General features: G+C 52.1%; 1 protein-coding gene and 1 pseudogene across 3 annotated transcripts in view; one reads left to right on the plus strand and one right to left on the minus strand.

The window, feature by feature from the left end:
* Positions 1-11,684, plus strand: part of ADAP1 (ArfGAP with dual PH domains 1) — a 63,450-nt gene that overhangs the window by 23,092 nt on the left and 28,674 nt on the right. For all 3 annotated transcript variants that reach the window (XR_337306.2, XM_006167889.2, XM_027768026.1), the window contains exon 3: positions 7,600-7,691. Coding sequence is in view for 2 of the 3 variants with exons in the window: in XM_006167889.2 (XP_006167951.1) it covers positions 7,600-7,691 (92 nt within the window). In the remaining variant the exon portion in view is untranslated. The remainder of the gene's footprint in view (positions 1-7,599; positions 7,692-11,684) is intronic.
* Positions 1,531-1,835, minus strand: LOC102484760 (60S ribosomal protein L36 pseudogene; annotated as a pseudogene).

Raw genomic sequence — 11,684 nt, forward strand, 5'->3', positions numbered from 1 at the left:
TTTTTTTTTTTTTTTTTTACATCTGATAACTTATTAAATAGTTGACTTAGGCATCTGCAGTGGTGACTTCAGCCTCAACTCCTGGTTCAGTGTTGACGGAAGTAATCTGTTTAAGGACCTTAGAAGGACTGTGCAAATCGATGAGCCATTTGTGGATTCTCATCTGGGAACGATCCTGCATCTCAGAACCTTCTCCACAAGGTGTCCTACTTGTAGTGATTCTCAAAGTCTCGGTAGGCATCCAAACTGGTCCTTTCACATTGAGATTTTTTTCCTTTGCCGCCCCCCCACCCCCATCTAGTCAGCACACACTTTGTCCAGGGACTCTACATTGCAGCTGGTTAAGGTCATTCTAATTTAGTGAACGCTGCCTCTGTTTCCATGGGTGTTTTCCCAGTATCTTTAAAAGCCATAACTGCAGCGTGGCTTCCTGACCAACTTATTCCTCAGCGAGAGTGAATAGGGGTGAGTCAGGAGTAGGAACAGGCTGACCAGAGCTGCTCAACTCCTGCATCTGCATCTGCCTAAAAAAAAAAAAAAAAAAGCTGGACCATGGTTGTTATAGTTTGTCCATTTACGAGCTGACTGGGTTGTTTTGATGTTCAGCGATTACAGAAATGCAGAAATAAAGACATGAATATTCATGTGTGAGTTACTAAGTGGCACGTCTTTGTCCTGGAGTGGAGCGCAAGGACTGGGTCCTACGGCAACTCCGTGTGTAACATTTTGAGGAACTGCCAGACGGTTTTGTCAGACCAGCCGTACACTCCCACCAGCAACATGAAGGGATTGCGAAAAGTGTGCGGAAAAATGGAATGAAAGTGCAAGCTTATTTTAGTACCAAAAACCTTAAATCTATGTGCAGTTTTTTCATAACACACACTTCCATGAACTTTCAGGAGATCCCGTCAACAATGGTATATGAGGGATCCAATTCCCCCATATCATTTGCAACACTTATTACTGTCTGTCTTTGCTTTTAGCCAAGCCAATAGGTGTGAATGATTGCACATTGTGGTTTGGTTTGCACTCCCCTGGTGGCTAAGGATGCTGAGCACTTGCACCCTATAGCGAAAAATCTCTCCAAAAACAAAACAAAACAAAACCCTCTGAACTAGAATATATGAAGCTATCTCCTTTTGTAAAGGATTTTGAGACATCAGGGTGTTAAACTACCTTCTTCATGAGAAATAATACTCTCATTAGGCTTTAAAAAAAAATTGTTTCTTTTTTGGAGAGGTTTTCGCTATAGGGCGCGTGCACTCACCAGACAGACAGAGAGAGACAGAGAGACAGAAAGCGAGAAATCACCCCCCAGGGGGGATGGCCACGCCGCAATCCCTTCTCCATTCTCCTCTCGGGATCTTGGGCATGCACGCACATGCACCCGGTGTGAGTTTAAGCCACCAGGTCCGGGACGCGAACCACGGTCGACTATGTGGGAGTCCAGCGACATAGCCATTACGCTAACTGCTGGTTCCCGACCCAATTTTTTTTAATTTAGAGACTTTATTGGCACGGGGGAGGGGCTCAGTCCTTCTTGGCAGACACTTTCCATAAGGCAGCCAGGACATTGCTCAGCTCCTCGCACTTCCGCTTCCTCTTGGCATGGATGTGTGTCCCCACCCACTTCTTGATGAACTTGAAGGCCCGCTTGTCCTTGGGCACCTTGAATAACTCATGGCACGCCACTGGTAGGGGGCGAAGCCACCGCATACCTCCTGGATCTTGTCGCGCGTGAACTTGGTGTGCTTGGTGAGGCACCCGTGGCAGCTGTGCCTCGGCCTGCTCACATTCTTGGTCACTTTGTGGCCCTTGTTGAGGCCCACGGCCATGGGTAGTGCAGAGCTGTGGCTGTGGCTCTCCGATGGCTACTGAGGTGGAAGGCATTGTACTCATTTTGAAATTGGACTATTTGTCTTTTTATTATTAAAGTAGGAGTTTTTATTATTATTAAGAATTTTTTATTTATTCTGGACACAAGTTGCTTAACAGATATAAAATTTACAGTTTTTCTCATGTTATGGATTGTCTTTTTACTTTTTATTTAAATAATAATTTTATTTAACTTTATTTATTTATTTATTTTTAATTTGACCAAGGAGGGACAGAGTGAGAGAGAGAGGGAAAGTGAGAAAGCAAGCATCCAGGTCTGGAACTAGAACTGTGGTCAGCCATGCAGGAGTCCAGCACCCTTAACCACCATGCCACCTGCTGGTTCCTCTTTTTTACTTTTTTTTGAAGTAATATTTTTTAAATGTAGAAAGTAGGTCAGCTGGTGGCATGGTGGTTAAGGGAGTTGAATCTCACATGGTTGAGTATGTGATTTGAGTCCTGGACCCAGATGCTTAAAAAACACTCTGAACAGACCAACAGGTGGCATGTGGTTAAGGTGCTAGACTTCCACGTGGCCAGCTGTGGTTCGAGTCCTCGACCTGGAGGCTTGAGGATCACACTGGGTACGTGTGTGTGTGCGTGCGTGTGTGTGTGCCCAAAGTCTTTGAGGAGAAGGGGCTGCAGTGTGACCATCCCCTCGGGAGGGGGATTTCTCACTTTCCCTCTGACTGTCTCTCTCCCTCCCTCTGTGAAGAGCACAGTACCCTATAGCAAACAAACAAACAAATAAACAAACAAACTTAAGAAAAAGAAAAGAGAAAAACACCCTGACCATGGGTATGTATGCTCAAAATCCCAAAAGGAAGGAAAAATGGAAGAGGAGGGATTGTGGCGTGATCATGCCATATTGGGTGTGAGAGACACTGTCTCTCTGTTTGTCTCTCTCCAGTGAGTCCACACATCCCCTGGCAAAATTAAAGATAAAGTAAAATACAATAAAATGAAAAAGTGTAGTCTATATGCTTAAGGAGCTATCTATGTTATTTATTATTATTTTTTAAACTTTATTTCTTCCATGAGAGAAAGACAGACAGCATCCCCAATAGAGTCTCGGTGCTGTGATCCTCCCCCAGCTTTAGCCAGTCCCAAACCATGGACAAGAATGTGCCCACTGTGCTCAGAGAGGTCTCTGGATTTGAACTGGGAACCTTTCCATGTGGTATGGCCTCACAAAGCATCACATCTTACCACAATGCCACTTTCTGTCCCCATTTTTAAAAAACTTGAGGTGAAATTTGCAACATGAAAATAATTACTTTAAAGTGAACACTTCAGTGGCATTTAGTGTATTTGCAATGCATTACAACCATTCCGTTACCTGTGTCCAGTTCCAAAGCAGTGTCATCACCCCAGAGGAGACCCCATAACCACTAGCATTCACACACCCCGTCTCCCCAGCTGCTGTCAGCTGCCAGTCTGTCTTCTGTCCTTAGGAACTGCTTGTTCTGGACATTTCATAGACATGGAATCAGATGGCCTGTGACCTTTTGTGTCTGGCTTCTTTCTTTCTTCCTTTCTTTCTTTCTTTCTTTCTTTCTTTCTTTCTTTCTTTCTTTCTTTCTTTCTTTCTTTCTTTCTTTCTTTCTCTTTCTCTCTCTCTCTATCTCTATCTCTGTCTTTCTCTCTCTTTCTTGAGATTTTTTGCCATAGGGCGTGTGTGTTCACCAGAGAGAGAGAAAAAAAGAAATTATCCCCCCCAGAGGGATGGCCATATCGCAATGCCTTCTCCTCCATTCTCCTCATGGGATTTTGGGCACTAACACACACGCACCTGATGTCAAGACTCCTAATGTCTGGCCTTTTTTACTGAGTTTAATGTTTCTAAGATTCCTACATCTTTTCACTTTCTTGATAGTGTACTTAGAAGCACAAAAGTTTTTGGGCCCAGCAGATGGTGTAATGTTTATGTCGCTGGACTCCCATATAATCAACCACAGTTTGAGTCCTGGGCCTGGCAGCTTAAAACTCACGCCGGGCACGTGTGCGTGCGTGCCCAAGATCCCGAGAGGAGAATGGAGAAGTGATTGTGGCGTGGCCATCCCTCCTAGGTGGTGATTTCTTGCTTTCTGCCTCTCTGTCTCTCTCTGTGTCCCTGGTGAGTGCATGCGCCCTATAGCAAAAATCCCTTAAAAAAAAAAAAAGAACAAAAGTTTTTAGTTTGGGTCATGTCTCATTTATTATTTTTTTGTGTGTGTTGTTTATGTTTTGGGTGTCATATCTAGGATGTCATTACCTACTCCAGGGTCATGAAAATTTTCTTCGCTACTTCCCTGAACCATGTCGAATACTCATCTCCTGATACTGTCTGTGTGTGTATATGCAGTGATATTTTAGACAGGGCTTTGCTGTGTTTCAATTCTCCTGCCCCAGCTCCCCAAGTAACTGAGACTACAGGCACATGCCTCCAGGCCTGGTGTTTAGGGTGGGCTAGGAAGTGAACCCCGGGCCTCCCAAGTGGTGTCAGCATGCAGAGTAGCAGCATCCAGCACACTCACTGCAACTGGGCTTCGTGGCTCTCTTTCTTTCCCTTCCTTCCTCCCCTCCTTCCTCCCCTCCTTCCTTCCTCCTTCCTTCCTTCCTTTCTTTTTAAATGACTGCGAGCATGTGCATGTGCACACCAGAGACAGAGAAAGAGATAGAGTGCCTTTGACAGGGTCTTGGCGTGCTGCGGTTCCTCTTCCCTGGCCCTCTAGGTCCTGGGGATCTTGGGCACCCATAAGTGTGCCAAGCTTGTTTTCAGGCTGCCTGGGGATCCGAACCTGGTTGGCATGTGGCTTCTGGCCTTGCAGGACACTTGGATTACCATTGAGCCATAGCCCTGTGCTTCATGATTTTTTTTTATACTCCCTTTATTGTTCTATTAGGTTCTTGGAAAAGTCATCCCATATTTTTCTATGCAAAAAATGCATCATGATTTTTCTGATGACCCAATATTTCTAAATTAAATCTTTAATTCCATTAGAATTTATTTTCATGAAAGGAATGTCCAGTATTTTTTTTTCTTCAGTTGGTTTCCTGGTTGTCCTAACACTTCAAAATTAACTAATGGTAGGCCAAACAGAGATGCAGTGTCGATGCAGCCGGAAGTGCCCCTGGTTTGCATCCCAGAGCCTCCACGTGCTTGCCTGTGGTCTGGACTGGGCGTGAGGACCCTGTCAGGGGTGCCTATCTCTGTTTCTCTCTCTTATGGGAAAATGAATAGATAAGCTTTTATTTGAAAAATAATGAACTAATGGGTGTTTCCCCCTCTTGATTTGAAGTGTAAGCATGCTGGTAAATTAATCACTGCAGGCCTATGGTCTATTTCTGGACTTCTAGCTTGCTCCATTGAGTTAGGCTTTCTATCCACCAGCCAGCCACCCACCCATCTCACTGACGGTACTGTTGTAACATTTTTAAATACCTGGTAGAAAAAGGCCATTTTCAGAACTTCCCAGGGTATTTTTCAAATGATTGGTTATTTTTCCAAGGTTAGTTTTTGTTGTTGTTTTAGAGAGAGATTTTTTTTTTTTTTTTTGGTATAAGGCACATGTGCTCACTGGAGATAGACAGAAAACGAGAAATCACCCCCCTCCCCCCCAGGGGGGATGGCCATGCCACAATCCCTTCTACTCCGTTCTCCTCTCAGGATTTTGGGCACGCACGCACATGTGCCCAGTGTGAGTTGTAAGCTACTGAGTCTGGGACTCGAACTGTAGTCGAGTACGTGGGAGTCCAGCAATATAACTATTAAGCTGTCTGTTAGTCCTACCTAGGTTAGTTTTTTTTTTTTAAAGAATTATTTTATTTAACTTTATTTGTTTACTCATTTATTTTATTTTAATTTGACCAGAGAGGGACAGAGCAAGAGAGAGAGAGAGAGGAAAAGTGAGAAAGCAAGCCACCAGGTCTGGGACTTGAACCATAGTCGGCCATGTGGGCGTCCAGCACCCTTAACCACCACGCCACCTGCCAACCCACTAGGTTAGTTTTTAAAATGAATTTCAGAACCATTTCTAGCATTTAAAAAATTCTACTGCTCTTGTTTTGATGGGCCATTAAAAAATGTGTAGACTAACATCATAAGGAGACGATCTTTTCTTGTCTTCCTATGTCCTTGATCGTGGGTTTTTTGTTTTTTTTTTTGAGAGGTTTTCGCTATAGGGCGCGTGTGCTTGCCAGACAGACAGAGAGAGATATAGAGACAGAAAGCGAGAAATCACCCCCCAGAGGGGATGGTCACGCCGCAATCCCTTCTCCTCCATTCTCCTCTCGGGATCTTGGGCACGCATGCACATGCGCCCGGCGTGAGTTTTAAGCCACCGGGTCTGGGACGCGAACTGCGGTCGGCTACGTGGGAGTCCAGCGACATAGCCATTACGCTAACTGCTGGTCCCCGGGAGCATAACATTTTTCTCTTTTGTTTTTGTTTTTGCTTTGAGAGAGTTTTGCTATAAGGCGCATGTGCTCACCAGAGAGACTGAAAGAGAAATCGCCCACCAGGGGAGTGGCCATGCCACAATCCTTTCTCCTCCATTTACCTCTTGGGATTTGGGGCATGCACACACATGTATCTAGCATGTTTTAAGCCGCTGGGTCTGGGACTCGAACTGCAGTCAACTACGTGGGAGCCCAGCAACTTAGCCATTACGTCATCTGCTGGTCCCTGGAAGTATCTTGTTAAGCTGGTTCGGAGGCAGTTTGTCTAGCGGTTACCATAAACAGGGCCTTTCCTCCTGTCATATCTCCTAACGGACTGACGTTTCCACCGCCACCTCACCTCTCTTACAGTTCATGCGGGGGAAAGCTGTGGATTCTGGAGTCGTAATCTGGTAGCAGCCTTTTGTGGAATGTCTCACTGTTCGTGACTGTCTCCAGAGCAGGTTCTGATCTGGCAGCAGCTTCATGGGGAAGGGACATTTTTGGAGACCATCTTATTCCACCTTGAGCTCCAAAGGCCACAGCTGCCCAGTGGGCTTCAGTACAACAAAGCCAGACCCCTTTCCTTGCCCTCAAGGTCCTGGTGTGGCACTGTCAGCCACTCCTGCGCCAGCTCACCACACCCAGCCGTGCTGGTCTGGGCTTCTCTAACTTGTCGGCACGATCCAGCCTCAGGGCCTTTGCACCTGCTGTTTCCCCACCAGGAACACTCATTGCATGACCGGCCTCCTGGAGAGCCTCCCCAGCCAGCCCGCATGCATCCGCTCCTTCCCTGCACCTGTGCGTCCTTCCCAGCATGTTTCACAGTTGTCTCCTGTCCTGACACCACAGTCTGTCTGCCTCTGAGGAAACTCAGTTCTGTCTGGGTGGCTAGGTCTGCTTGCTCTCCAGCCTTCTCCAGGCCCTCTCTGACTGGCACATTGCCACTGCACGTGGGAGGGACAGACATGCGTGCTCAACCCTGGCTGAGGCAGGGGCAGGGGCTCCTTAGGCAAGAACAGGGGCTGTCCAACCATGACCTAGGCGGGAGTGGGGGCTAGGACACAGCCAGGCAGCCACCCTTGCTGGGGTCCCTTTCTTTAGGGATATTGAGCTCATTCCTTGTCCCTCCTGGTCACTCAGAAATGGTGTCCCTGGGACAGGCAGGGGTGTGGTTTCTTTTCCAGCAGTGGCCAAGCCCTTAGTGCCCTGGAGAGCTCCCCGTGCTGGGCCTGTGGGCAGTGGCAGGCATCCCACAGCCGGGACCCCCAGTGCTCTGACCCTACTGCCTCGCCTCTCTTGCAGTTAATGGCCTCCCATGGGAACGATGCGGCGAGAGCCACGTTCGAGTCCAAAGTGCCCTCTTTCTACTACCGGCCCACGTCTTCTGACTGCCAGTGAGTACAAAGGGGCTTTGTCAGCATCCCTGGTAAACAGCAGGCTCGGAGACGGCTCTGCGGAGCCCCAGGGCAGGGTGGGGGGATGCTGGGCCTGAGAGTGGTCGGTGGTGTTGGCCACGCTGTGTCCGGTCTCCGAGGCCCATGGCGTGGGGCTTCCCATCACTTCCTTTCCCCTCGGCTCTGGTTATAAGGACAGGGAAGATGTTTCCCCTCAGGGCTACTGGCCTGCTGGGGCAGGGGTCCTCCTGGGTGCTCCCTGGTGGTCGGGGCAGACTGAGAAGCTGCTGGGGATGGGGCGCGGCTCGGGGCGGGGAGGAGGGCAGTGCTGGTGCCCTGGCGGGGAAGGTCTGAGAGCCCCTCTCCCAGGCTGCCCTGATGTCAGGGGGGCACAAAGGGAGAGAGACAGAAAGAGGGCTGGCTGGGGCCATGGGGCATGACGTCAGTGACCTTGGCTCACTCACCTAGCATGCCCGAGCCTCAGTTTCCCCATCTGTCCAGCCAGTGGGAATCAGGGAATAATGAGGACGCAGGGCCTCACTCACACCAGCAACCTCGCTTACCACCCCCTACCAGGAAGGGGACTGGTGGCTCCCCGGACTTGGTCCCCAGCCCCACCCTCTGCATGTCTCTCACTTCCTGCCCAGCAGGGTCAACTATTCCCCACGCCTGCCCACCCGGTGCCTTCCTGTCTGCTGACCTTTGCCCAAGCTGTTCCTTCCACCTGGAGTGCCCGCCTCGCCCGCCCAGCACCGCGGTGCCCTTGCCTGGCTGTATTTTGCAGCCTCTGCATTCTGGGAACCCTCCTCCCCCCTGCCCACTGCTCAGTGTATGGGGGCACTTCCTCCTTGGGTACTCCTAGGGGACACTCAAGATTTCTCTGTCTCCCGAGTGTCCAGCCCAGGTGGGTGCACCCGAAGGGCCATGCACACCAGGCTCCTGGGGCAGGGCCCCCAGCTGGTGTGGGTAGCTGCCTTTGTGGGGTTCAGTTCCCCCCAGGAATGGACTGTGCCCACTGGGGCACCCTGATCCTTCCCCTTACCCCCAACTTCTCAGCCTTTAGCAGCTCCTCTCCCAGTGCCAGCCCCGGCCCTCTGCCTGCCCAGCCCTCCTTCCTGAACAACCTCAGTGGCCCACACTCAGTGGCTCCTTTCTCTCATATCATCCAAATCTCCCTGAATCAGCCCTCCCTACCCCGCCTCAACCCTGCCTTCCGGGGTCTCTAGGGCCAAAGCCAACCACTGTGGGGCCTGCCAGCCATGCCCCAACTCTACCCTGGAGGCGCGCAGTCAGGGCCAGGCCCTCTCTCCAAACCACCTCACTCCCAGGCCACTGCCCAATTCCGGCCCCGCCTGGGAACCACCTAGTGTCTTGTTTGCTCAGCATTTTTCTTCTATTGACTCACTGTGTAACCCCTACACCCCGTGGACCCCACCCAGCAGCGACACCTGTGGACCACAGGCTTGTGTTTTCTGCCAGTGCTGGGTGAATCTGTACGAGGGCCGGGGCCCACTGCCCGAGTGTGCTGCCTAGGCCTCTGGCTCAGGGGGCTCAGAGCCAGCCTGCGCTTTGCCCTGGGTCTGTGCCTCGGAGAGGCTGGGGGAGGGGGGTGCTACTGTGGGGCCTCTTTGGGGCCCCAAAGCCCAGGGTCCTGTTTGCTGTCAGAGTCCCAGGTAGTGGGCTCCATGAGAGGAAGGGTGTTCCCACGGGTCCGCAGGGCCTGGAGCTCGGGGAATGTGGGGGATGTGGTGGGGGGTAGGGTGGAAAGGAGGGGAAGGGGAGGACAGATGGAAGGATGGCTTATGGCGAGCAACCCAACAGGCCAGCCCGGTCTCAGTAGAGGCCCGGGTCTTGGCCGAGTCCTGTTTGGGCTGTGTGGGAAAAGCGGGTGTGTCCAATTACTGCATTTCTATCCCACATCGATGGCAAGTCACCACGGGCCAAGTCCAGGCCCAGGCACTTGGCAGGTGTTTTCCTTGTGAGCCTGACATGACCCATTCAGATCCCCACTTCGCAGATGAGAAGACTGAGGCTGGGGGGCCTAGCCTGCTGGCCTCACTCCCCCTGGTCCCCTATGTCTTCACTCCTTTCCCCGGCCTCCTACATGGGACCCCAGGTGTCGTCTGTCCCAATACGCTCAGGAAAATCTGGCCACCCAGGCCCTTCCCGGGCTGCTCTCAGTGTGAACCAAGGAGCCCCGGCTCCATGTGGAGCTGTTCAAGACAGCTTCCTCCCCCAGCTGCAGGCTGCGCTGTGGTCTGGGCCAGCTACAGGCACTCCTGGTACTTCCCAACCTTTCTGCACTGGGACCTGGACCGAGCTCTCCATGACCTTACCTTACGGAGGGCTCCTCCTGGGGCTGACACTCACCTGGCCAAGGTGGGGTGTGGCTACCTGTATAGACTGTCGAGTGCTATGGAGTGGCGGGGGGGAGAGGTAAGCATGCTGTGTAAACTAGGGGTTCGTGGTGCGGTAGGAGGTAGGGGTGTTCCACTGTGGAGCGCCGTAGGAGGGAAGTGGGGTGGGAATGCCTCTGTAAACTGTGCAGTGGTAAGGGGCAGTGCGGACTGCTGACAGTGCCGGGCGGGGAGTGAAGGCCCCAGGTCGCGAGCCAGTGCTAGCCTCTTGGGTACACAGGATTCTCGGCAGGAAGGAAGAAGCCCCAACCCCTGACACAGTGACCTGGCCAGACCCTGTGTCTGGGACAGGCTCACAGGAGAACTCAGCCAGGACAGAGCCACAGCCAGTGGTCTTCCCTGACCCGGAGCAGGACGATACCTGGCCATGAGTGTCGGCCCCTGATCCCATGGCCTTTGGAGTCTGAGCTGGTGCCCTCTATGCCCCAGGCAATGGTGTGGGCACTGCAGCCAGCACGTCGCCTGCTGTGGCGCTCCAGCCCCTGGTGCCCTGGCTGCAGAGAGCTTTGTGGGACGGGAGTGTGATGGCCTCAGAGCAGTGGCCCCATCCCAGCCAGCCAGGCGAGGTGAGCCTGGTGAGGCCCTTGTCAGTTTCCCTCTGTGTGTGGAGGCTGGGGCTGCCCAGATTCTCCTGGTCCCACCAGTTCCTGGAACTCACAGCCCCAGCCTCCGGGGAGGGCCCAGGTCTGAGACAAACTCTTCCGCAGAAGCTAAAGGCTGCAGAGATGTCTGGTGGCATCTTGGCCAGTGCTGAGAGTAGCAGCTGATGGGGACATGGAGGATAAACCGATTCTGGAAAGTCCAACCCCGCTGCTGCTCCTCCCAGGTCTTCACTGAGCATCGCCCCCGTGTAGGACACGGGCTTCAGTTTCCTAGCTGTAAGACGAGAGGGTGTCACCTGCTACCAGGGCTGTCCTGAGGAGGGATCTGGCCCAGAGTGAGTCTCCGGACAGGCAGGCCCCTGCCCCGTCTTCCTGGAGCTCAGAGACCGTTGCTGGGCCTTCTCAGAGGGTCCCGGGATGTGGTTACTGTGGCGACAGGCCTGTGACTCAGAGCAGAGCCAGGGCCTGGCTCTTCCGCTGTCACTTGCTTCGCAGGCCCCTGCATTACGCTCTCCTGAAGGGCGGCTCCTCTCAGTTCTACTTCTGGATGGAGATGGCACCGCCCTGCTTCCTGTGTGGTGATGAGGCAGGAGGTGGCCATGGGGCCACCATGCACTCACGGGCAGGTTTGCAGTGAGTGGCGCTCAGTCCCCGGTGACCCCGGCTGTGGATATGTAGTCCTGCCCTGGGGCCCCATGAACTTCTGGAGCCCCAGAGCTCCCCCAGGTGCCCCCAAGGTGGGCAGTGTGTCCTGGCTAGAAAGGGCTCTCTGAGACTGCATAATGCTGAGTAAAGAAGATCCCCCCCCCCAGCAGGCTGCTCAGGTGAGAGGGCAGGCCAGGGCTAGGGGGAGTCGCCTTCCAAAAAGCAAAGCCCAGCTCCTTCCAGTTCCAGGCAGGGGGTTGAAAACATTCAGCAATGTAAGTTTGGGAGTCTCACCACCCCCCCCCTGCACACACACTTTTTTTTTTTTT

The sequence above is a fragment of the Tupaia chinensis genome, unplaced genomic scaffold (genome assembly GCF_000334495.1).
Source record: "Tupaia chinensis unplaced genomic scaffold, TupChi_1.0 Scaffold145208_1, whole genome shotgun sequence".
NCBI classification, from domain to species: Eukaryota; Metazoa; Chordata; class Mammalia; order Scandentia; family Tupaiidae; genus Tupaia; species Tupaia belangeri.